Here is a 22,627-nt window from a genome sequence, read left to right as displayed (position 1 = left end):
TAAGGGAGGGGGCTGTTCCACAGGGATTAGCGATGGGTCCACTGCTGTTCCCGTTTCTGCGAAAGATCTGGATGAGAACGAGGGAATTACGGTCGGCAGGTTCACGGGCAACACCGGGATTGACAGCAGTTGGACCGAGCGGTGGTAGACCAGAGTTTAATTTGATAAATACGAAGGGCAGGACTCAGACAATTAATGATAGGTCCCTGGGCAGTGTTGCAGAACAGGGCGACCCAGGGGGTTTGGGGACATCACTCTTTGAAGTTTGGGTCACAGGGAGACAGGGCGGGTAAGGAGGAGGTCAGCACGCTTGCCTCCATCACTCAGAGCTTGGAGTGAAAGCGTTAGGACGCCATGTTGGGGGTTGTACAGGACATTGGTGAGGCTTCGTCTGGAACATTGTGTCCAGTTCCCTGTCCGCCCAGGATATTATTGACGCCGGAGAGGGTTCCGAGAGATTTACCGGGACGTTGCCGGGAATGGAGGGGTTGTGTTCTAAGGAGAGGCGAGGAGCTGTTTTCCCTGGAACGTTGGATGCTGAGGGGTGATCTTATAGAGGTTTATAAGACCAGGAGGGACATGGATAGGGTCAGTCATTTCCCTAGGGTTAGAGATTTCAACCTTGGGGCATAGTTTGAAGGTGAGAGGATAAAGATGTTAAAATGGACCAGAGGGCAACCTTTCCACGCACAGGGGTGCTCGGAGTGGGGAATAAGCTCCGGTCCGAGAGGAAGGGGTCAATGTAGGTACAGTGACAGTATTTAAAAGACATTAGGACATGTTCATGAATAGGAAAAGAGGGTACAGGGCCAGGAGCAGGGCAGTTGGGACGAGTCTAGTTCAGGAACAGGGTCAGCACGGAGCCTCTTTGGGCCGAAGGGTCTGTTTCTGTGCTGTGTGACTATTACTCCCCATTCAGTTTTGCGACACACACACAGGCACAACACAGCCCCCACTCCCACAGCACTGACCCTCCCCACCTCCCTCAGCACTGACCCTCCCACAGCCCCCACTCCCACAGCACTGACCCTCCCTCAGCACTGACCCTCCCACAGCACTGACCCTCCCTCAGCACTGACCCTCCCTCAGCCCCCACTCCCTCAGCACTGACCCTCCCTCAGCACTGACCCTCCCACAGCCCCCACTCCCTCAGCACTGACCCTCCCACAGCCCCCACTCCCCCTCAGCACTGACCCTCCCACAGCCCCCCGCTCCCTCAGCACTGACCCTCCCACAGCCCCCCCTCCCTCAGCACTGACCCTCCCACAGCCCCCGCTCCCTCAGCACTTGACCCTCCCACAGCCCTCGCTCCCTCGGCACTGACCCTCCCACAGCACTGACCCTCCCACAGCCCCCACTCCCTCAGCACTGACCCTCCCTCAGCCCCCACTCCTCAGCACTGACCCTCCCTCAGCACTGACCCTCCCACAGCCCCCCGCTCCCTCAGCACTGACCCTCCCACAGCCCTCGCTCCCTCGGCACTGACCCTCCCACAGCCCCCGCTCCCTCAGCACTGACCCTCCCTCAGCACTGACCCTCCCACAGCCCCCGCTCCCTCAGCACTGACCCTCCCACAGCCCTCGCTCCCTCAGCACTGACCCTCCCACAGCCCTCGCTCCCTCGGCACTGACCCTCCCACAGCCCCCGCTCCCTCGGCGCTGACCCTCCCACAGCCCCCCGCTCCCTCAGCACTGGACCCTCCCTCAGCCCCCACTCCCTCAGCACTGACCCTCCCACAGCCCCCGCTCCCTCAGCACTGACCCTCCCTCAGCACTGACCCTCCCACAGCCCCCACTCCCTCAGCACTGACCCTCCCTCAGCCCCCACTCCCTCAGCACTGACCTCCCTCAGCACTGACCCTCCCACAGCCCTCGCTCCCCTCGGCACTGACCCTCCACAGCCCCCGCTCCCTCGGCACTGACCCTCCCACAGCCCCCGCTCCCTCAGCACTGACCCTCCCACAGCACTGACCCTCCCACAGCACTGACCCTCCCACAGCACTGACCCTCCCCTTCCACAGCACTGACCCTCCCTCAGCACTGACCCTCCCACAGCACTGACCCTCCCACAGCACTGACCCCTCCCACAGCACTGACCCTCCCCTCCACAGCACTGACCCTCCCCTCCTCAGCACTGCCCCTCCCTCAGCACTGCCCCTCCCTCAGCACTGCCCCTCCCTCAGCACTGCCCCTCCCTCAGCACTTGCCCCTCCCCTCCTCCCTACCACAGTGAGGTTGTTGTTCATGGGCTGGAAGGTACAGCAGAGGAGCTCGGAGCCGTCGGGATCGGGAATCTCGCCGGATGCACTTGCCGCTGTCGGTAGCCCAGATGCGCATGGTGGCGTCCAGCGCCGTGCTGACAATGACAATCGTTGGACAGCGACCAGGCAAAGTCGGTGACGCCGCGGCTGTGACCCTGAGCACCCGCAGCACAGCTGGGGGTGTGGGCACCAGCTGGCACACCGAGATGGTACCGTCCAGCGAACAGCAGGCCAGCCGGTTCTTGTCGTCATTGGCGAACTGCACCTTGGGCACTGCGCCAGCAGAGAGCGAGAGAGAGCAGAGAGAGAGAATAGTCACTCAGACTGGCAGGCCCCCCACTGAGACCGAGTAGATTGGGCAACAGAAGGAAACTGCCACTGTCCCTGTCCCAGGGAGAGGGGCGTGACCCTCACACAAACTTCAACGGACAGAAGCAGGCCATTCACCCATCAGGCTCTTGTATCCCCCAATCACACCCCCCTCCCCCTCCCAACCGTGAGTGTTTATCACATCCTTCCCTCTTCCAAGTTTCTGTTCAAACCACTTCCCGAGCTCCCTCAGCACTGACCCTCCCACAGCGCCCGCTCCCCTCAGCACTGACCCTCCCCACAGCACCCGCTCCCTCAGCACTGACCCTCCCACAGCCCCCGCTCCCTCAGCGCTGACCCTCCCACAGCCCCGCTCCCTCAGCGCTGACCCTCCCACAGCCCCCGCTCCCTCAGCGCTGACCCTCCCACAGCCCCCGCTCCCTCAGCGCTGACCCTCCCACAGCCCCCGCTCCCTCAGCGCTGACCCTCCCACAGCCCCCGCTCCCTCAGCACCGACCCTCCCACAGCACACGCTCCCTCAGCACCGACCCTCCCACAGCGCCCACCTCCCTCAGCACTGACCCTCCCACAGCGCCCACTCTCCCACAGCGCCCACACCCTCAGCACTGACCCACAGTGCCCCCTCCCTCAGCACTGACCCTCCCTCACCACTGACCCTCCCACAGTGGCCCCTCCCTCTCCACTGACCCTCCCACAGCGCCCGCTCCCTCACCAGCCTCATCCACGTGCTGGTCAAAGATGTGGTACATTCCTGCGAAAGCGTAGTTCTCGCTGAGGGTAGTGTCACCTGCCATGGCTCTGCTCGCCTCTGCCACTGAGGTGGGCACCACACTGCCCGGTGACCTGACCCAGACCGAGAGAGAGAGAGAGAGGAGAGAGAGACAACGTAATCATTTACAAGTGTAGGACAAGTAACACTTTCAGTCACACAGGGCACTGGACACAGCATTGTCATTTATATCAATGATTCAAACGAGAATATCGGAGATATGGTTAGTAAGTGGGGCGGAAGGAGTAGGGAGTGGGTTGCTGGAAAAGCACAGCTGGTCAGGCAGCATCCGAGGAGCAGGAGAATCGACGTTTCCTGATGATGGGATTTTGCCCGAACGTCGACTCTCCTGCTCCTCGGATGCTGCCTGACCAGCTGTGCTTTTCCAGCACCACACTCCCGAATCTGATCTCCAGCATCTTCACTTTCTCTCGATACACAAGGTTGTGGACAGTGAAGGAGGTTAACCTGGGACTGCAAAGATTTCTCGATCAGTTGGGCTGAGGATTGCCAACTTGGGGTACTGCGGGGTGTTGCATTTTGGAAACAAACCAGGGGGAGGACTTAGATCATGGTCCCTGGGCAGTGTTGCAGAACAGGGCGACCCAGGAGTTTAGAGGACATTACTCTTTGAAGTTTGGGTGACAGGGAGACAGAGGCGGGTAAGGAGGAGGTCAGCACGCTTGCCTCCATCACTCAGAGCTTGAGTGAAAGCGTTAGGACGCCATGTTGGGGTTGTACAGGACGTTGGTGAGGCTTCGTCTGGGATACTGCGTCCAGTTCTGTCGCCTAGGATATCACCGAAGCTGCAGAGTGTTAGAAGAGGTTTACCGGGACGTTGCTGGGGAATGAGGGGTTGTGTTCTAAGGAGAGGCTAAGGGGACTGTCTCCCCTAGAGTGAGGGGTGACCTGACAGAGGTTTGTAAAATTACGAGGGGTCACGGTGGCGGTGTCCAATCCCCAGGGGTGGGGCTTTTCAAGACTCGGGGGGGGCATATTCTGAAGGTGAGAGGAGTTTAATAAAAGACACGAGGGATGGTCTTTTTTTTGAACAGAATGTGGAAGGACCTCCCTGAGGGAGTGGTGGGTGCAGGCTCGGTTACAATGTTCAAAAGACTCTCGGATGAGTCCGTGGATAGGAAAGGTTCAGAGGGATGTGGGGCCAGGAACAGGGCAGCTGTGGGACTGGGTTAGTTTGGGATGAGGGTCGGCGTGGACTGGTTGGGCCGAAGGGTCTGTTTCTGTGCTGTATGACTCCCGATGACCGGCTGTTCTACAGGGATGTGCATCGCCCTGGAATGTCGGAGGTTGTTCTGTTGTCCTCGGTGAGTGTGGGTGGGGAGTGCACGTTCTACTCACTTATCCTCGTAACTGGCGCGATTCATCTGGGCCTGCAGCTGGTACGAACCGCGGCTGACCGAGCGCCGGTGTCCCCTCCCTCCCTGAACTCGCAAATCCTCCTCAAAGTCCTGGGCAGGCAGACCAAAGGGGGGGGAAAAGGAACAGGCGTGGGGTCAGTGACAGGCTCTCGAGAGCGTTACTCCATCAGCTTCCCCCTGCGTGAGATGGGTGACCTCGGGAGATAGGGTGGGAGCTGGGTCAGACAGAGAGAGAGTGTGTGTGTGTGTGTGTGTGTGTGTGTGTGTGTGTGTGTGTGTGTGTGTGTGCGCGCGCTCAGGGTGGCTTCCCAAGGCTACAGCAAGGGGAGAGGGAGGTGTCAGTGACTGACACTGACACACACACACACACACACAGAGGCAGGCCGATCAACACACGCAGACACACGGTGACTCTCACAGACACAGGGTGACTCACCCAGACAGACACAGGGTGACGCACCCAGACACAGACAGACAGGCACACACAGACAGGACACAGGGTGACTCTCACAGACACAGACAGACACAGGGTGACTCACCCAGACACAGACAGACACAGGGTGACTCTCACAGGCACAGGGTGACTCTCTCAGACACACACAGACACAGGGTGACTCTCACAGGCACAGGGTGACTCTCTCCAGACACACACAGACACAGGGTGACTCTCACAGGCACAGGGTGACTCACCCAGACACAGACAGGCACACACAGACACAGGGTGACTCTCACAGACACAGGGTGACTCACCCAGACACAGACAGACAGGCACACACAGACAGACACAGGGTGACTCTCACAGGCCACAGGGTGACTCTCTCAGACACACACAGACACAGGGTGACTCTCACAGACACAGGGTGACTCACCCAGACACAGACAGACAGGCACACACAGACAGACACAGGGTGACTCACCCAGACACAGACAGACACAGGACGACTCTCACAGACGCAGACGCAGCTGACTCAGAGACACAGGTGTCTCAGACAGACAGGTGACTTACAGACACAGACAGGCACACACAGACTGACAGACAGACACAGGTGACTCACACAGACGTAGACAGGCACCCAGGGGACATACACACAGACCACTGAGACAGAGAAAGGTGACACACCAGGACAGACAGACAGACACAGACCTCAGGAACTGCCTGGCCCTCAGCTGTTGCGATGCGACCGTTGAGAAAGTGATGCCAGGTGCCAACCCCCAGAGCCGCGGGCGGGTAGGGTGGCAGAGAGACGGGGGGAGGGGGGTGCAGGCATTGCGCTGGGAGTGGGGGCATTCCCAGGAGACAGTAAGCTCAACCCAGCCCACTCCCCCCCCCCCTCCCAGGGGTCCGTTACCTCCATGCGGTCCAGGGTGGTGCGACTGCTCCGAATGCTGTTTGCTGTAGGCCCGGGAAGCTGCTCTGCTCCGACAGTGGGCCGTACCTCTGCGCCAGGAGCTGGCTACGAAGCTTCAGATACTGGCGCCGCAGCAGGGGGTCAAAACCACCCTTCGCATTCTCCCGCAACAACTGGCTACGACGCCGGATATACTGGGTACGGAACTGGGGGAAGCTGGAGGTCCGGTAGGCGTTATACCTGCAAGGGGGACAGCAGCACGGAGAGAGTTACTGAGGGAGGGAGGGTCTGGGAGGTGTTATACCCCAAGGGGACAGCAGCACAGAGAGAGTTACTGAGGGAGGGAGGGTCTGGGAGGGGTTATACCCCCAAGGGGACAGCAGCACAGAGAGAGTTACTGAGGGAGGGAGGGTCTGGGAGGTGTTTATACCCCCAAGGGGACAGCAGCACAGAGAGAGTTACTGAGGGAGGGAGGGGAGGGAGGGTCTGGGAGGTGTTATACCCCCAAGGGGACAGCAGCACAGAGAGAGTTACTGAGGGAGGGAGGGTCTGGGAGGGTTATACCCCCAAGGGGACAACAGCACAGAGAGAGTTACTGAGGAGGGAGGGTCTGGGAGGGGTTATACCCCCAAGGGGACAGCAGCACGGAGAGAGGGTCTGGGAGGGGTTATACCCCCAAGGGGACAGCGGCACAGAGAGAGTTACTGAGGGAGGGAGGGTCTGGGAGTGGTTATACCCCCAAGGGGACAGCGGCACAGAGAGAGTTACTGAGGGAGGGAGGGAGGGTCTGGGAGGGGTTATACCCCCAAGGGGACAGCGGCACAGAGAGAGTTTACTGAGGGAGGGAGGGAGGGTCTGGGAGGGGTTATACCCGCAAGGGGACAGCGGCACAGAAAGAGTTACTGAGGGAGGGAGGGTCCGGGAGGGGTTATACCCGCAAGGGGACAGCGGCACAGAAAGAGTTACTGAGGGAGGGAGGGAGGGTCTGGGAGGTGATATACCCCCAAGGGGACAGCAGCACAGAGAGAGTTACTGAGGGAGGGAGGGAGGGAGGGAGGGAGGGAGGGAGGTGTATACCCGCAAGGGGGACCAGCAGCACGGAGAGGAAGAGGGAGGATGGAGGGGAGTCAGGGTGAGAGGGGCGGGAGGCGGAGGGCATAGTTAGAGGAAGGTGGGAGAGAGATGGGAATGGACATCGTTGAGGAGTTGAGGGAACACAAAAGGAGATATGGGAGTGAGAGAGGGAGGGGGAGATATGGGAGGGAGGGGGAGATATGGGAGTGAGAGAGGGAGGGGGAGATATGGGAGTGAGAGAGGGAGGGGGAGATATGGGAGTGAGAGAGGGAGGGGGAGATATGGGAGTGAGAGAGGGAGGGGGAGATATGGGAGTGAGAGAGGGAGGGGGAGATATGGGAGTGAGAGAGGGAGGGGGGAGATATGGGGAGTGAGAGAGGGAGGGGGAGATATGGGAGTGAGAGAGGGAGGGGAGATATGGGAGTGAGAGAGGGAGGGGGGAGATATGGGAGTGAGAGAGGGAGGGGGAGATATGGGAGTGAGAGAGGGAGGGGGAGATATGGGAGTGAGAGAGGGAGGGGCAGAAATGGGAGAATGAGAGGGGGAGAGAGACGACTCCGTTGGTGAGAGAGGGAGGGAATGAGGGTGCAGTGGGGTAGGAGAATGAGGGAGTGTGAGAAAGAGTCAGGGGAGTGAATGACGAAGAGGGGCAACGAGAGAGAGGGAGGGAGAGAGAGTGGGGGAATAGGACTGAGCGAGCAGGAAGCAGAATGGCCACAGACAGATGGGAGTGAACGGGGGAGGTGGAGTATGAGCACGAGGGGATGACGCAGGTTATGGGTAGTGGGTAGGGGGTAGTGGGTAGGGGGTAGGGGGTAGGGGTCACAGACCCCTTCAGGGCTTTGCGAGTGTTACCCCCACGTTCTGCCTCCGTGTATCCGGATGGAGGGGCCTGGTGTTGGGCGCTGGACAGTCAGGTTTTCCATGCCCCCCTTCACCCATCCCAGTGGGGGGGGCATCCCCCATGGGTTAGTGGAACAAGAGGGGGATCCCGTGGAGCGACAGCGAGCGAGTGGGGCAGGGGGTCGGGGGATCTGGGGCTCAGGCTGTGTGGCTGAACCCTCTGCGCCTCCCCCTCCCCAATCCCCACACCCTCCGAGGGGTGGCCGTGAGCGTGGGGGGAACAGGGCAGGTCTGGGGGTTATCCGGCACAGACCCCAGGGTACACCGGGGCGGGGACGCGGGGCACTGTGCCCTCTACAGTGGCCCTCCACTCCCCCAACCCCAAACACCCCTCCCCACGCAACACACCCCACCCCAACCCCAACTCCAACTCCAAACCCGCCCCTCTCCTCGCCCACACCCTCCCACCCCCTCTCTCGAACTGACCTGGCGTCAACAGCTAACACCTGCTGCCAGATTGTGGCCATTCCCTGGGCACCAGCAGCTGTTCACCGCGATCCAGACTCCAGGCACCAAGTCTCCACCATCTGTGGGAAGCACCAAGCAGAGGGTGAGCAGTGGTGGCACGACACGTAGGTATAAGTCCTTGGGGAAAACAGCTGTGGTGGGAGGTAAAGGGGGAGGGCTAGTGGGACCGGGACCGGGTGGGCTTGTATCTGCACCACAGCTCAGGATGGTGAAGGTGAGCTGCACGTCCCAAACCCCCTCACTGGGCCTGTACACACTGGGAGTTGATAACAAGAGGGGACCACGCTGACAAAGATAAGGGGGGACCTGATGGGAGGAGGTGTGGAGAGGCTGTGGGAGGGAGAGGTCCCCCATTGAAGGCAGAGATGGGGAGGAATCTCTGCACTCTCCGAGGGAAAGGAATCTCTGGATTCTCTACCTCAGAGAGCTGTTCAGGCTGGGTCGCTCGAGGCCGAGGGGTTTAATCAGGAAGGGGAATCGAGGGGTTAGATTCCAGGCTGAAGGGTTTAATCAGGAAGGGGGAATCGAGGGGGTTATATTCCAGGCCGAGGGGTTTAATCAGGAAGAGGGAATCGAGGGGTTATATTCCAGTCCGAGGGTTTAATCAGGAAGGGGGAATCGAGGGGTTATATTCCAGGCTGAGGGGTTTAATCGGGAAGGGGGAATCGAGGGGTTATATTCCAGGCTGAGGGGTTTAATCAGGAAGGGGAATCGAGGGGTTATATTCCAGTCCGAGGGGTTTAATCAGGAAGGGGAATTGAGGGGTTATATTCCAGGCTGAGGGTTTAATCAGGAAGGGAAATTGAGGGGTTATATTCCAGGCTGAGGGGTTTAATCAGGAAGGGGGAATCGAGGGGTTATATTCCAGGCCGAGGGGTTTAATCAGGAAGGGGGAATCGAGGGGTTATATTCCAGGCCGAGGGGTTTAATCAGGAAGGGGAATCGAGGGGTTATATTCCAGGCTGAGGGTTTAATCAGGAAGGGGGAATCGAGGGGTTATATTCCAGGCTGAGGGGTTTTAATCAGGAAGGGGAATCGAGGGGTTATATTCCAGGCGGAGGGGTTTAATCAGGAAGGGGGAATCGAGGGGTTATATTCAGGCTGAGGGGTTTAATCAAGAAGGGGGAATCGAGGGGTTATATTCCAGGCTGAGAGAGAGTTTTTTCAATCAGGAAATCGTGGCATGGGAGCGGTGGGTTGTTAGGGCAATGAGAGTTTTGGACGATCAGGTGAGCTACTATCTCATGGAACAGCGGCGAGGACCCCCCACCCCTCTTCGATTCACCCAGCTCACTCCCTCGTCCCTGGGGCTTGGGTAGAATCAATCCTTGCGCCCACCCAGGAGTGGGTGGCATGTGAGGTTTCTGGAGACCACAGGGGAGATGGAGAGGGAGAGGGAGAGGGAGGAGGGAGAGGGAGAGGGAGAGGGAGAGGGGGGAGGGGGAGGGAGGGGGGTGAGGGGGAGGGGGAGAGAGGGGGAGGGGGGAGAGGGGGGAGGGAGAGGGGGGAGGGGAGAGGGGGGAGGGGGAGGGGGAGCTTCTCGACCCCTTCCCCCCCTCCCCCTCCCCCATCCTCCCTCCTCCTCCTCCCCCTCTCCCCCTCCCCCCTCTCCCCCTCCCCCTCTCTCCCTCCCTCACTCCCTCACCCCCTCACTCCAGGCTTGGTGACCCTCGCATTCCACTCACCCCCTGTAGTCTCTGAAGAGAGAGAGAGCAGTTTCTTGAAGACGTTTTGTGGCAAAATTGTTTTCAAATTTAGTTAATTGGGGTTTGACCTGAACAGTGAAGGGTTTAAATGATGATTGTGCTGACGTGAAACTTGAATTTAAAAAAATTTTGTTCTATGTAACTAGATCAGGTAACAGGAAGGGAAAAAATCAAAATAAAAACATCAAGAATGCTCATCCATTTCCGGGTGGTCAAAGGATGGAGAGCACTTCCGCGTTAGCAGCGCTCCCATTGGTTAGCCTGCACCGGTTGCCCACCCCCCCATTGGTCTATTCCTCTGTACATCAAAGAGTGCAGACCCGGCGATTGGTGAACATTCGCAGCCTCCCACCCACCTCCCCCGTCCATTGGCTCCATTCCCCGTCCGTCAGCGGGGGAGCCGGTTGATTGGTTCGCTTTGAGGGCGTTGCGGCTATCCGGCTACGCCCACAAGCCCAGATTCCCGTCGGTCAAGCTGGGAGCGGGTTGAGGGCCAGCCTGGCCATTGGGTGGGCTCCCCGTCTGTCAACTCCCGAGCGGCTGATTGGTCGGCCGTGAGGGCGTGGCAACAAGACGAAGAGACTCATTAGCCGAGCTCGCCGTCTGTCAAAGCAGGAGCGGGATGATTGGTTAGTGGTGTAGGGGGCGAGCCAGCGCGGCACCACCCCGGGCACCCCATTGGATAGGAGACGTTGATTGGCATGCCGTTGCACGCCACGTAGGGATGCCCTCTCGGCCGATTGGTCAAACCGTCCGTGAGTCAAAGAAGGCGGCCGCACACCGATTGGCTGAAAACGGTGGACCGACGAGCAGCCGCACCTTCCAATTGGCGAAGCCGCCCGTCAGTCAGAGACAAGCCGCCATAGTCACCGACCATTGGCTGGCGTAGCTGCCAATCAACCTGGAAGGCGTCCGATTGGCTGGATGATTGGATAAGGGGCGGAATTGAGGGCCGCCCGCCAGACCGTCAGGAGACCCTCAATCCGGACGGAGAGAGGGAGGCATTACAGGGGATCGGCCGCGGCCCGTCACCTTGTCTTATGCGACAGCGAACCGAATAAGAGTTAAAGAAAACCGAGTACCTCAGAGAGCGCCCCACCCCCACACTCCAGAGGCTTCGCCCGCTGCCGCCTTTGGTCGCGGCCCGCGGCTGCGCAGAAAAGCCCTTGCCCGTGGGGGTCACGTGGCCCATCCTGCCCTCACCGGAAGTTGGCGGGACCTCCCCGCAGTCTGCCGCCGGAGACCTTACCGGAAGTGGAGCTGGGCGGGGAAGGAACACGTCATCTCTCTCCCTCGCTGGTTGCTAAGGGGGGGAGCGCGGCCTTGGTTACCGTCCTCCCTGAAGCCTGGCCTGACCATTGCCCCCACCAGAGTCAAGGGTTGGGCTGGGGGGGGTGGTATTTCATGAAATTAGATCTTGTTTGATTGAGGTGGGGAGAGGTTCCAATGGAGGCATTTTAGCCTCCAATTGGGGAGGGTCTGGCACACACACGACGGGCTGAATGGCCTCTTTTCCCCCCCTTCCACGCTGTCTTCCCTTCGGCGACCCCACCAGCTCGTTTCATGGTGAACCGGATTACGTTTCAATATCGCCTCAAAGGCTCCAACGAGAGAGAGAATCTAACCATCGCCCCCTTGACGTTAAATGGTGTTACCGTCACTGAATTCCTCCCCCTCCCCCACTATCAACATCCTGGGGGTTACCGTCTCCAACACGAGAGAATCTAACCATCACCCCCTTGACGTTAAATGGTGTTACCGTCACTGAATCCCCCTTCCCCCCCACTATCAACATTCTGGGGGTTACCGTCTCCAACAAGAGAGAATCTAACCATCGCCCCCTTGACGTTAAATGGTGTTACCATCACTGAATCCCCTTCCCCCCCCACTATCAACATCCTGGGGGTTACCGTCTCCAACAGGAGAGAATCTAACCATCATCCCCTTGACATTCAATGGTGTTACCATCACTGAATCCCCTCCCCCAATATCAACATCCTGGGGGTTACCGTCTCCAACAAGAGAGAATCGAACCATCGCCCCCTTCATGTTCAATAGTGTTACCATCACTGAATTCCCAGCCCCCCCCCCACTATCAACATCCTGGGGGTTACCGTCTCCAACAAGAGAGAATCGAACCATCGCCCCCTTCATGTTCAATAGTGTTACCATCACTGAATTCCCAGCCCCCCCCCACTATCAACATCCTGGGGGTTACCGTCTCCAACAAGAGAGAATCTAACCATCGCCCCCTTGACGTTAAATGGTGTTACCATCACTGAATCCCCTTCCCCCCCCCCCCCACTATCAACATCCTGGGGGGTTACCGTCTCCAACAAGAGAGAATCTAACCATCGCCCCCTTGACGTTAAATGGTGTTACCATCACTGAATCCCCTTCCCCCCACTATCAACATCCTGGGGGGTTACTGTCACCAACAAGAGAGAATCTAACCATCGCCCCCTTGACGTTAAATGGTGTTACCATCACTGAATCCCCTTCCCCCCACGATCAACATCCTGGGGGGTTACTGTCACCAACAGGAGAGAATCTAACCATCGCCCCCTTGACGTTCAATGGTGTTACCATCACTGAATCCCCCTCCCCCACTATCAACATCCTGGGGGTTACCGTCTCCAACAAGAGAGAGAATCTAACCATCACCCCCTTGACGTTCAATGATGTTACCATCACTGAATCCCCTCCCACTATCAACATCCTGGGGGTGAGCAACTCCAACAAGAGAGAATCTAACGATTGCCCCCTTCACCTTCAATGGTATTACCATCACTGATTCCCCCCAACTATCAACATCCTGGAGGTTACCATCTCCAGTGAGAGAGAATCCAACCATTATCCACTGAACAACACCACCCCTCCCCCCACCCCCAACGTTCAAAGGTGTTACCACCACTGATTCCCTCCCAATAGCAACATCCTGGGGGTCACCATCTCTAACAGGAGAGAATCTAACCATCGCCCCCTTGATGTTCAATGGCATTACCATCACTGAATTCCCCCCGCCCCCCACTATCAACATCCTGGGGTTTAGCATTTCCAATGAGAGAGAATCTAACAATTAATGCCATTGAACATCAAGGGGACAATATCACTGAATCCTCCCACCACTGACATCCTGGGGATTACCATCTCCAACAAGAGAGGATCTAACCATCGCCCCTTTGATGTTCAATGGCGTTACCATCACTAAATCCCCTCCCCCCACTATCAACATCCTGGGGATTACCATCTCCAATGAGAAAGAATCTAACCATTGTCCTCTTGACGTTAAATGGTGTTACTGTCACTGAATGTTCACCCCCCCCCCCCCGCCCCCACCCCTCCCTCCACCCACCCCGCCAGTGGATAGAGTGCTAGATTTGAGCTCAGCTTAAACATTTTGAGGAATCGATTCATAACCAGCCACGGGGAAAGAGGCTGGTGGCAAAGCTTAAGATATCAATAAAAATGTAACTAAATGTAAGATGGGGTGGAACAATGAAGCAGTTCAATGAGGGTGAGGGCTACAGCAGTCGGTGCCAACAAGAGAGGCAACTAAGACGGAATGTGCTGGTAGTGAGGAACAAATTCATGTTGGGTAGATGGTAAGTCACTTCTCTCTAGATATCTATATAACGACTAGAAATATCAGATGAGCAGAGATAGCTGAGATGAATTTGTAGTTGTTTTCAAAGTAGTTTCTTCGAACAAACTGTTCTGGATCCGAGCAGGCGACGCTAGACCCGGTATTGTGCAACGAGGGAGGATGAATGAGGAACAATCTCACTGTGAAAACCCCTGGGCAGCAGCGATCATAATATAATTGAATTTTGAGTGGGAGAGGAATGGGTCTCAGACCACTTTTAATTAAATTTAAATAAAGGCAAAATATGAGGGAATAAAACATTGAGTAAAATGAAGTGGCAAATGAGTCCGATGTATAGTTCAATGGCTGACATTTTCAGGGATATTTTAGGGTGGCTCAGTGGTTAGCACAGCTGCCTCACAGCACCAGGGTCCTGGTTCGATTCCCACCTGACTGTGTGGAGTTTGCACATTTTCCCCGTGTCTGCGTGGGTTTCCTCCCACAATCCAAGGATGTGCAGGTTAGGTGAATTGGCCACGCTAAATTGCCCTCAGTGTTAGGTGCGTTAGTCAGGAGTAAATATAGGGTAAGGGAATGGGTTTGGGTGGGTTTCTCTTCGGAGGGGCGGTGTGGACTCTACAGTGTTTGCACACTGTAGAGAATCTAGTCTAATCAATATGCAAAGTATGGAAATCTCCAAGGCACCGACCATAACTAACTATAAATGTTAAAGGTAATATTATAGGTCAAAGAAAACATATACAACACCGCAAAGACAGGTGGCAGGTCAAAAGATTGGACACAATGATGTAAATAGCAAGTAGGAATTATCAGCAGTGCTTCGCCCGGAACTACAAATCTCCTGCTTAATTTAAACCGTCAACACAGAAAAGAGTATTCCTGTGCAATAATCTGAAAATTCGAGAGGCCAGGAATGATTTAAAGTAAAAATTCACAACTTTATTTCTTAAGGTATAACAGAGAATAATTAACGAACAACTATTTACAACTCCTTCCTCGAATCTATCTTTTACTTTCCCCTTCGATAATACATGTCCGATAAAATGCCCCAATTAAGATTTATTAAAAATTCAAGTTTTCAAAAGCCAGATGTCAAATCTTCTCTTCCTCAGTCTTTTTTTCTTAGGGATTTCTGTTTCACAGGTCACTGATCGATAAAGGTACCTTAAAGAGAGCTATTCTCCAGGCAGTCTGCAGATGTTGGTGGCTTGACAGTTCTCCTCCCAACTGTTGAATTTTCCCCAGCCTTATGCACCAAAGCATCGGATTATGTCATTGGCTTTTACGATTGTCAATATACTCAATTCAAACTTGATTGGTGTTTGGAATTTTTCAGGGTATAATTTGAATTGGTTTTGTTGTTTCCAGGCAACCAGCTCCCCTAGCTACTGAACCATGTGTTACATTATACCTTGTTGAGGACACTTGGTGCTGTCAGGTAGTTGTGCTATATTTTTGCTCTCTTAAAGGTACAGTGCTGTTCATATCAACAAACACATTGAGTTAGACCCTATCTGTCACCCCTGAGAAAAAGAACAGGAAATTACATCACCACCCCAAAGAAACCCAAACATATAAATAGAAAACAGTGCTTCGTCCGGCGGCCCACTGAAGATGTTACCTAGTATGGTGACGAAACGTCTGGAAATGAACCTTCCAGCTCAGCGAGCAAACCTACGTCCAAGATTTACAAGGGTTTTGCCAGGGTTAGAGAGTTTGAGCGAAAGGGAGAGGCTGAATACGCTGGGATTAAATATCTTAATTTAATTGAGTCCCATTTACTAGCGTTTGGCCCACATCCTATCCATGTCCCCCATCCAGATGCCTTTTAAATGTTGTCATTGTACCAGCCTCCACCACTTCCTCGAGCAGCTCGTTCCACACACGCACCACCCTCTGGGGTGAAAACATCACCCCTTTGATCTCTTTTAAATCTTCCCCCTCTCACTTTAAACCTATGTCCCTCTAGTTTTGGACTGCCCTACCCAGGCTGGGGAAAAACCTATAGGGGTGGCACGGTGGCTCAGCAGTTAGCACTGCTGCCTCACAGCACCAGGGTCCCAGGTTCGATTCCCGCCTCAGGCAACTGTCTGTGTGGAGTTTGCACATTCTCCCCGTGTCTGCGTGGGTTTCCCCCGGGTGCTCTGGTTTCGTCCCACTGTCCAAAGATGTGCAGGTTAGGGTGAATTGGCCATGCAAAATTGCCCGTAGCGATAGGCACATTAGTCAGAGGGAAATGGGTCTGGGTGGGTTGCTCTTCAGAGGGTCAGAGTGGACTGGTTGGGCCGAAGGGCCTGTTTCCACACTGTAGGGAATCTAATCTCATCTAATCATTTACCCTGTCCACACCCCTCAAGATTTTAATAAATGTCTATAAGGTCACCCCTTAGCCTCTGACGCCCCGGGGAAATAGCCCCAGCCTATTGAGCCTCTCCCTTTAGCTCAAACCCTCCAGCCCTGGAAACCTCCTTTTCTGAACCCTTTCAAGTTTGACAACATCCTTCTTACAGCAGGGAGACCAGAATAGAATACAGTAGTACAGAAGTGGCCTTACCAATGTCCTGTACAATGTTCAAACTGGCTGCTCCTCACTGGGCACTGAAAATCAAGTCCCACTATTTCCATAGTCCTTGCAAAAGTTAAACAAATATAAATGGATGCTGAATTCCCCAATTTCCCTGACTTTGAGACCGAGGTTAATAGAAAGTGCAGACTATGAAATTAAAAATCCCCGTTTATTACAGGAGATTGGACTTTAGCAGCACCTAAACAATTGTAAACTGTCAACATCTTATACGACTTATTGATGCTCAAATCTCCTTGATAAACTCTCCCTTGCACACACACGTATGCATAGAGGCATCCAAGGGCAAATCAGTTATGGACAGAGGGGAACATCTGGAAAGACAGTTCATAGATCATAGAACAGCACAGGCCCTTCGGCCCTCAATATTGTGCTGGCCTTTTATCCTACTCTAAGATTAGACTAGCCTACAAATCCTTCATTGCACTATCCTCCATGTACCTATCTAAGAAGCACTATGTCCCTAATGTATCTGACTACTACTACTGCTGGCAGTGCATCCCACGCACCAGCCACTCCCTGTGTGAAACATTGTCTGTGTTCCCAGGTTCTCATTTTTGAGATAATCCTTATAGAGTCTTCTGCTGGCCAGGACACTGTTTTAGTCATTTTTCTCTGGATGCTTCCACTGGTTAGTGAGGGACGCAAGGTGTATTTCCAAAAATGTTACTGACTTATAAGTTTAAAGGTGCGGCATATGCCGAGTGTTGCAGCAAAGATAAAAACTAGTTTCTTCACACTTAGAGAGTTTTGACTGCAGAGAACAGAGAGACTGTTCCAGAGGTGGGGAAGAACTGAACACTTTTCTCTCTCCCTCTCTCTGTGTAACTCATTTCCAACTCCAAGCTGCTCAGTTACCTGAGAGCCAATGACACAGTTGTTGGAGTGCAAAAAGATATTGGTCTATGGACTCGTAACCAGTTATCCATCAAACAAGTTGCCAGTTACCAGCAAAAGCTGTGTACGTGCAGTCGTGTAGCGTTGAATAATCTGCAAATGAAATTCTGCTTCACGTGGTTGTTTCTAATGATGCCCGCAATGGGGGTCAAAACTGATACCCTCTCAAAACACTGGATCCTTAAAACAACTATTTTCCCATTTCTGTCCCACTGTGCAAAAACACAAGATAAAAAGGCAGAGTCTCTACAGAAGCTGTGATTAAAGACGTTACAACGAGCAACTTGGATGCATTCAAGGTCATTGGGCAGGGTCATCCTGGCTCTGTAAAAGGTGAAATTGATTCACTGGAGATCTTTGATGAGGTAATACGTGTACTGGATAAAGCGAGGGGAGAAAGCACTCCACCTAGATTCCCAGAAGGCATTTGATAAGGTTCAAAGGTTATTACAGAACGTATAAACACTTGTGGTGCAGAGGGTAGCTTCGAGGAATGGATAGAAGATTCAGTTCTGAGAAGGCTGGTGCCAGCCTCAAAACTCTCTTTCTCTTTCTCAACAGACACTGCCAGACCTGTTGAGCTCCTCCAGCATTCTCTGTGTTGGATAGGAGACTGACCAGCCAGCAGACAGAGTGGCTGAAAATGATCTTTTTTTCTCCCCAGGTCAACAGGGTGGAACAACTTAGCATGCTGGGACTTCAACTGTTCAGTCACTGGGATGAAAGGTCAGTGCGGTCGGTTCTGATTTACCGCGATTGTCCCTCTCCCGTGCAATCCCGCCTGATAAGAAAATCGCACAATAGTCGTGTGACTTAAACTAATGGCCCCAGGATCGCGTTACAGCCAACGCAGGGAAGGAGGGTTCACATGGAACAAATAATGGTCTAAATTCTTCGACCATATCAAAGCCAATTCACATTGAGGAAACGTACAGTATAGCAGGACCAGTTGTACTTCTGGCCTGCCAAATGGTCAGAGGACAGAGAGAGAAGTTCCAACGAGGACATAGGAAAGTTGGTGCTAGCTTCAATGAGTGAGTAAAGATGCAGGAAATGGAGTATGATATGGGGAAGTGTGAAACTGTCCGTTTTGTCAGGATCTGAAAGGCGGAGCTCTGAGAAGCAGAGGGATCTGGGTGTCAGAGATGTCAACATGCAGATACAGAAAGTAAACATGAAGGCGCAGTGTTATGGTGTATTGTGAGGGGAAAGAACAAAGAGTCAGAAAGTTATGCCTCAGTTATACAGGGCGCTGGTCACACCATGTGGAGTACAGGACACTGTCTCGGTCTCCCTTATTTAAGAATGGAGACAAAGGTATTGCACGCAATTCAGAGAAAGTTCACCAGATTAATGGTTTGAGTGGCTCAGTGGTTAGCACAGCTGCCCCACGGCGCCAGGGACACGGGTTCGATTCTACCCTCGGGCGACTGTCTGGGTGGAATTTGCACATTCTCCCCGTGTCGGCATGGGTTTCATCCCACAGTCCAAAGATGTGCAGGTTAGGGTGGATTGACCGTGCTAAATTGTTCCCCATAGTGCCCAGGGATGTGCAGGTTAGAGTGGATTGGCCGTGCTAAATTGTCCCCGTAGTGCCCAGGGATGTGCAGGTTAGGGTGGGATTGGCCGTGCTAAATTGTCCCATAGTGCCCAGGGATGTGCAGGTTAGGGTGGATTGGCCGTGCTAAATTGTCCCCGTAGTGCCCAGGGATGTGCAGGTTAGGGTGGATTGGCCGTGCTAAATTGTCCCTTAGTGCCCAGGGATGTGCAGGTTAGGGTGGATTGGCCGTGCTAAATTGTCCCCGTAGTGCCCAGGGATGTGCGGGTTAGGGTGGATTGGCCGTGCTAAATTGTCCCCGTAGTGCCCAGGGATGTGCGGGTTAGGATGGATTGGCCGTGCTAAATTGTCCCCGTAGTGCCCAGGGATGTGCGGGTTAGGGTGGGATTGGCCGTGCTAAATTGTCCCCGTAGTGCCCAGGGATGTACAGGTTAGGGTGGATTGGCCGTGCTAAATTGTCCCCGTAGTGCCCAGGGATGTGCAGGTTAGGGTGGATTGGCCGTGCTAAATTGTCCCCGTAGTGCCCAGGGATGTACAGGTTAGGGTGTATTGGCCGTGCTAAATTGTCACCGTAGTGCCCAGGGATGTGCAGGTTAGGGTGGATTGGCCGTGCTAAATTGTCCCCGTAGTGCCCAGGGATGTGCAGGTTAGGGTGGATTGGCCGTGCTAAATTGTCCCTTAGTGCCCAGGGATGTACAGGTTAGGGTGGATTGGCCGTGCTAAATTGTCCCCGTAGTGCCCAGGGATGTGCAGGTTAGGGTGGATTGGCCGTGCTAAATTGTCCCCGTAGTGCCCAGGGATGTACAGGTTAGGGTGTATTGGCCGTGCTAAATTGTCCCCGTAGTGCCCATGGATGTGCAGGTTAGGGTGGATTGGCCGTGCTAAATTGTCCCCGTAGTGCCCATGGATGTGCAGGTTAGGGTGGATTGGCCGTGCTAAATTGTCCCCGTAGTGCCCAGGGATGTGCAGGTTAGGGTGGATTGGCCGTGCTAAATTGTCCCCGTAGTGCCCAGGGATGTGCAGGTTAGGGTGGATTGGCCGTGCTAAATTGTCCCCGTAGTGCCCAGGGATGTGCAGGTTAGGGTGGATTGGCCGTGCTAAATTGTCCCCGTAGTGCCCAGGTATGTGCGGGTTAGGGTGGGATTGGCCGTGCTAAATTGTCCCCGTAGTGCCCAGGGATGTGCAGGTTAGGGTGGATTGGCCGTGCTAAATTGTCCCCGTAGTGCCCAGGGATGTGCAGGTTAGGGTGGATTGGCCGTGCTAAATTGTCCCCGTAGTGCCCAGGGATGTGCAGGGTAGGGTGGATTGGCCGTGCTAAATTGTCCCCGTAGTGCCCAGGGATGTGCAGGTTAGGGTGGATTGGCCGTGCTAAATTGTCCCCGTAGTGCCCTGGGATGTGCAGGTTAGGATGGATTGGCCGTGCTAAATTGTCCCCGTAGTGCCCAGGGATGTGCAGGTTAGGGTGGATTGGCCGTGCTAAATTGTCCCCGTAGTGCCCATGGATGTGCAGGTTAGGGTGGATTGGCCGTGCTAAATTGTCCCCGTAGTGCCCAGGGATGTACAGGTTAGGGTGGATTGGCCATGCTAAATTGTCCCGTAGTGCCCAGGGATGTGCAGGTTAGGGTGGATTGGCCGTGCTAAATTGTCCCCGTAGTGCCCAGGGATGTGCAGGTTAGGGTGGATTGGCCGTGCTAAATTGTCCCCGTAGTGCCCATGGATGTGCAGGTTAGGGTGGATTGGCCGTGCTAAATTGTCCCATAGTGCCCAGGGATGTACAGGTTAGGGTGGATTGGCCGTGCTAAATTGTCCCGTAGTGCCCAGGGATGTACAGGTTAGGGTGGGATTGGCCGTGCTAAATTGTCCCCGTAGTGCCCAGGGATGTGCAGGTTAGGGTGGATTGGCCGTGCTAAATTGTCCCGTAGTGCCCAGGGATGTGCAGGTTAGGGTGGATTGGCCGTGCTAAATTGTCCCCGTAGTGCCCAGGGATGTGCAGGTTAGGGTGGATTGGCCGTGCTAAATTGTCCCCGTAGTGCCCAGGGATGTACAGGTTAGGGTGGATTGGCCGTGCTAAATTGTCCCGTTGTGCCCAGGGATGTACAGGTTAGGGTGGGATTGGCCGTGCTAAATTGTCCCCGTAGTGCCCAGGGATGTACAGGTTAGGGTGGGATTGGCCGTGCTAAATTGTCCCCGTAGTGACCAGGGATGTACAGGTTAGGGTGGATTGGCCGTGCTAAATTGTCCCCGTAGTGCCCAGGGATGTACAGGTTAGGGTGGATTGGCCGTGGGAAATGCAGGGTCACAATGATAGGGTAGGGGGTTGGGTCTGGGTAGGATGTCCATTGGATGAGTGGTGCTGGAAGAGCACAGCAGTTCAGGCAGCATCCGAGAAGCAGTAAAATCGACGTTTCGGGCAAAAGCCCTTCATCAGGAATTCAGGCAGAGAGCCTGAAGGGTGGAGAGATAAATGAGAGGAGGGTGGGGGTGGGGAGAAAGTAGCATAGAGTACAGTAGGTGAGTGGGGGAGGGGATGAAGGTGATAGGTGAAGGAGGAGGGTGGAGTGGATAGGTGGAAAAGGAGATAGGCAGGTAGGAGAAGTTATGGGAACAATGCTGAGCTGGAAGTTTGAAACCAGGATGAGGTGGGGGAAGGGGAAATGAGGAAACTGTTGAAGTCCACATTGATGCCCTGGGGTTGAAGTGTTCCGAGGCGGAAGATGAGGCGTTCTTCCTCCAGGCGTCTGGTAGTGAGGGAGCGGCGGTGAAGGAGGCCCAGGACCTCCATGTATTCGGCAGAGTGGGAGGGGGAGTTGAAATGTTGGACCACGGGGCGGTGTGGTTGATTGGTGCGGGTGTCTCGGAGATGTTCCCTAAAGCGCTCTGCTAGAGGAGACCACATCGGGAGCAACGGATACAATAAATGATATTGGTGGATGTGCAGGTAAAACCTTGATGGATGTGGAAGGCTCTCGATGGGCCGAATGGCCTGTTTCCACACTGTCGGAATTCTGTGATTAATCACCGGAATGGCATGGGTGATCCTATGAGGAAAAGTTGCATGGACTGGGCCTGTGACCCCCCCCCCCCCTGCCGAGTTTAGGAAGAGCGAGAGACAATATTGCTGGGACATCCCACGCCCTGAAGTGTTCTTAACAGGTGGGAGAGGCAGGAGGATCTAAAATAAGTGGGGGCACTGTTTAAAAGTCAAGAGTCACCCACTGAAAATGGAGTCGTTGCGTCTCAGAGAGTCATAGAGTTGTACGGAAACAGACCCTTCGGTCCAACGTCCTGGGGCAGCTCATTCCACACGTGCACCATCGTCTGCGTGAAAACGTTACCCCTCAGGTCCCAAGCACAGAAGGGGGGGGGGGGGGGGGCGAGGGGAGGGGAGTCTTTAATACCGACGCACCTATCTACAAGGTGGACTGCACAAACTCCCTCCAACTGCTCCTTCCAAACCCACACAAGCAGAAGGACGTGCGGAGTTTCCCTCGGTGCACCCTCCCCTCTTCCAACCCCAACTCCCCCCACACACACACACACACACACCATCCCAACTGGGAACCATGTGAGCTGTTCCTGCAGTGCTCAGAACTGCCTCCGTCACAGGGCACGATATCCCTCCACTACACCGCGGCAGGATGGGGGGAGGGAGAGGGAGAGCGGATTGATTCACTGCAGCAGCTCGAGAAAGGGAGGCTTCACTCCCACCTACCCGAGGCAGGGATGGCGATCATGTCCAGAAG

General features: G+C 54.9%; 1 protein-coding gene and 1 long non-coding RNA gene across 2 annotated transcripts in view; one reads left to right on the top strand and one right to left on the bottom strand.

Moving 5' to 3' along the window:
- Positions 1-2,126: 2,126 nt before the first annotated feature.
- On the bottom strand, positions 2,127-10,446 carry wdr13 (WD repeat domain 13). The gene is given in 10 exon segments (XM_072559025.1): positions 2,127-2,296; positions 2,298-2,366; positions 2,368-2,417; positions 2,420-2,533; positions 3,303-3,433; positions 4,719-4,828; positions 6,088-6,132; positions 6,135-6,327; positions 8,491-8,591; positions 10,218-10,446. Coding segments are annotated over 9 exon segments (888 nt in total). The 5' UTR covers positions 8,532-8,591; positions 10,218-10,446; the 3' UTR covers positions 2,127-2,161.
- Positions 10,447-13,641: 3,195 nt separating this feature from the next.
- LOC140464195 (uncharacterized) overlaps positions 13,642-22,627 on the top strand; it is a 36,380-nt gene continuing 27,394 nt past the window's right edge. The window contains exons 1-2 of the long non-coding RNA XR_011954874.1: positions 13,642-13,843; positions 17,991-18,052. This is a non-coding gene — a long non-coding RNA (uncharacterized lncRNA). The remainder of the gene's footprint in view (positions 13,844-17,990; positions 18,053-22,627) is intronic.

This window comes from Chiloscyllium punctatum, chromosome 39 (genome assembly GCF_047496795.1).
Source record: "Chiloscyllium punctatum isolate Juve2018m chromosome 39, sChiPun1.3, whole genome shotgun sequence".
Taxonomy (NCBI): Eukaryota; Metazoa; Chordata; class Chondrichthyes; order Orectolobiformes; family Hemiscylliidae; genus Chiloscyllium; species Chiloscyllium punctatum.
The sequence above is the reverse complement of the archived record's forward strand: the minus strand, read 5'-3'. Positions and strand labels throughout refer to the sequence as shown.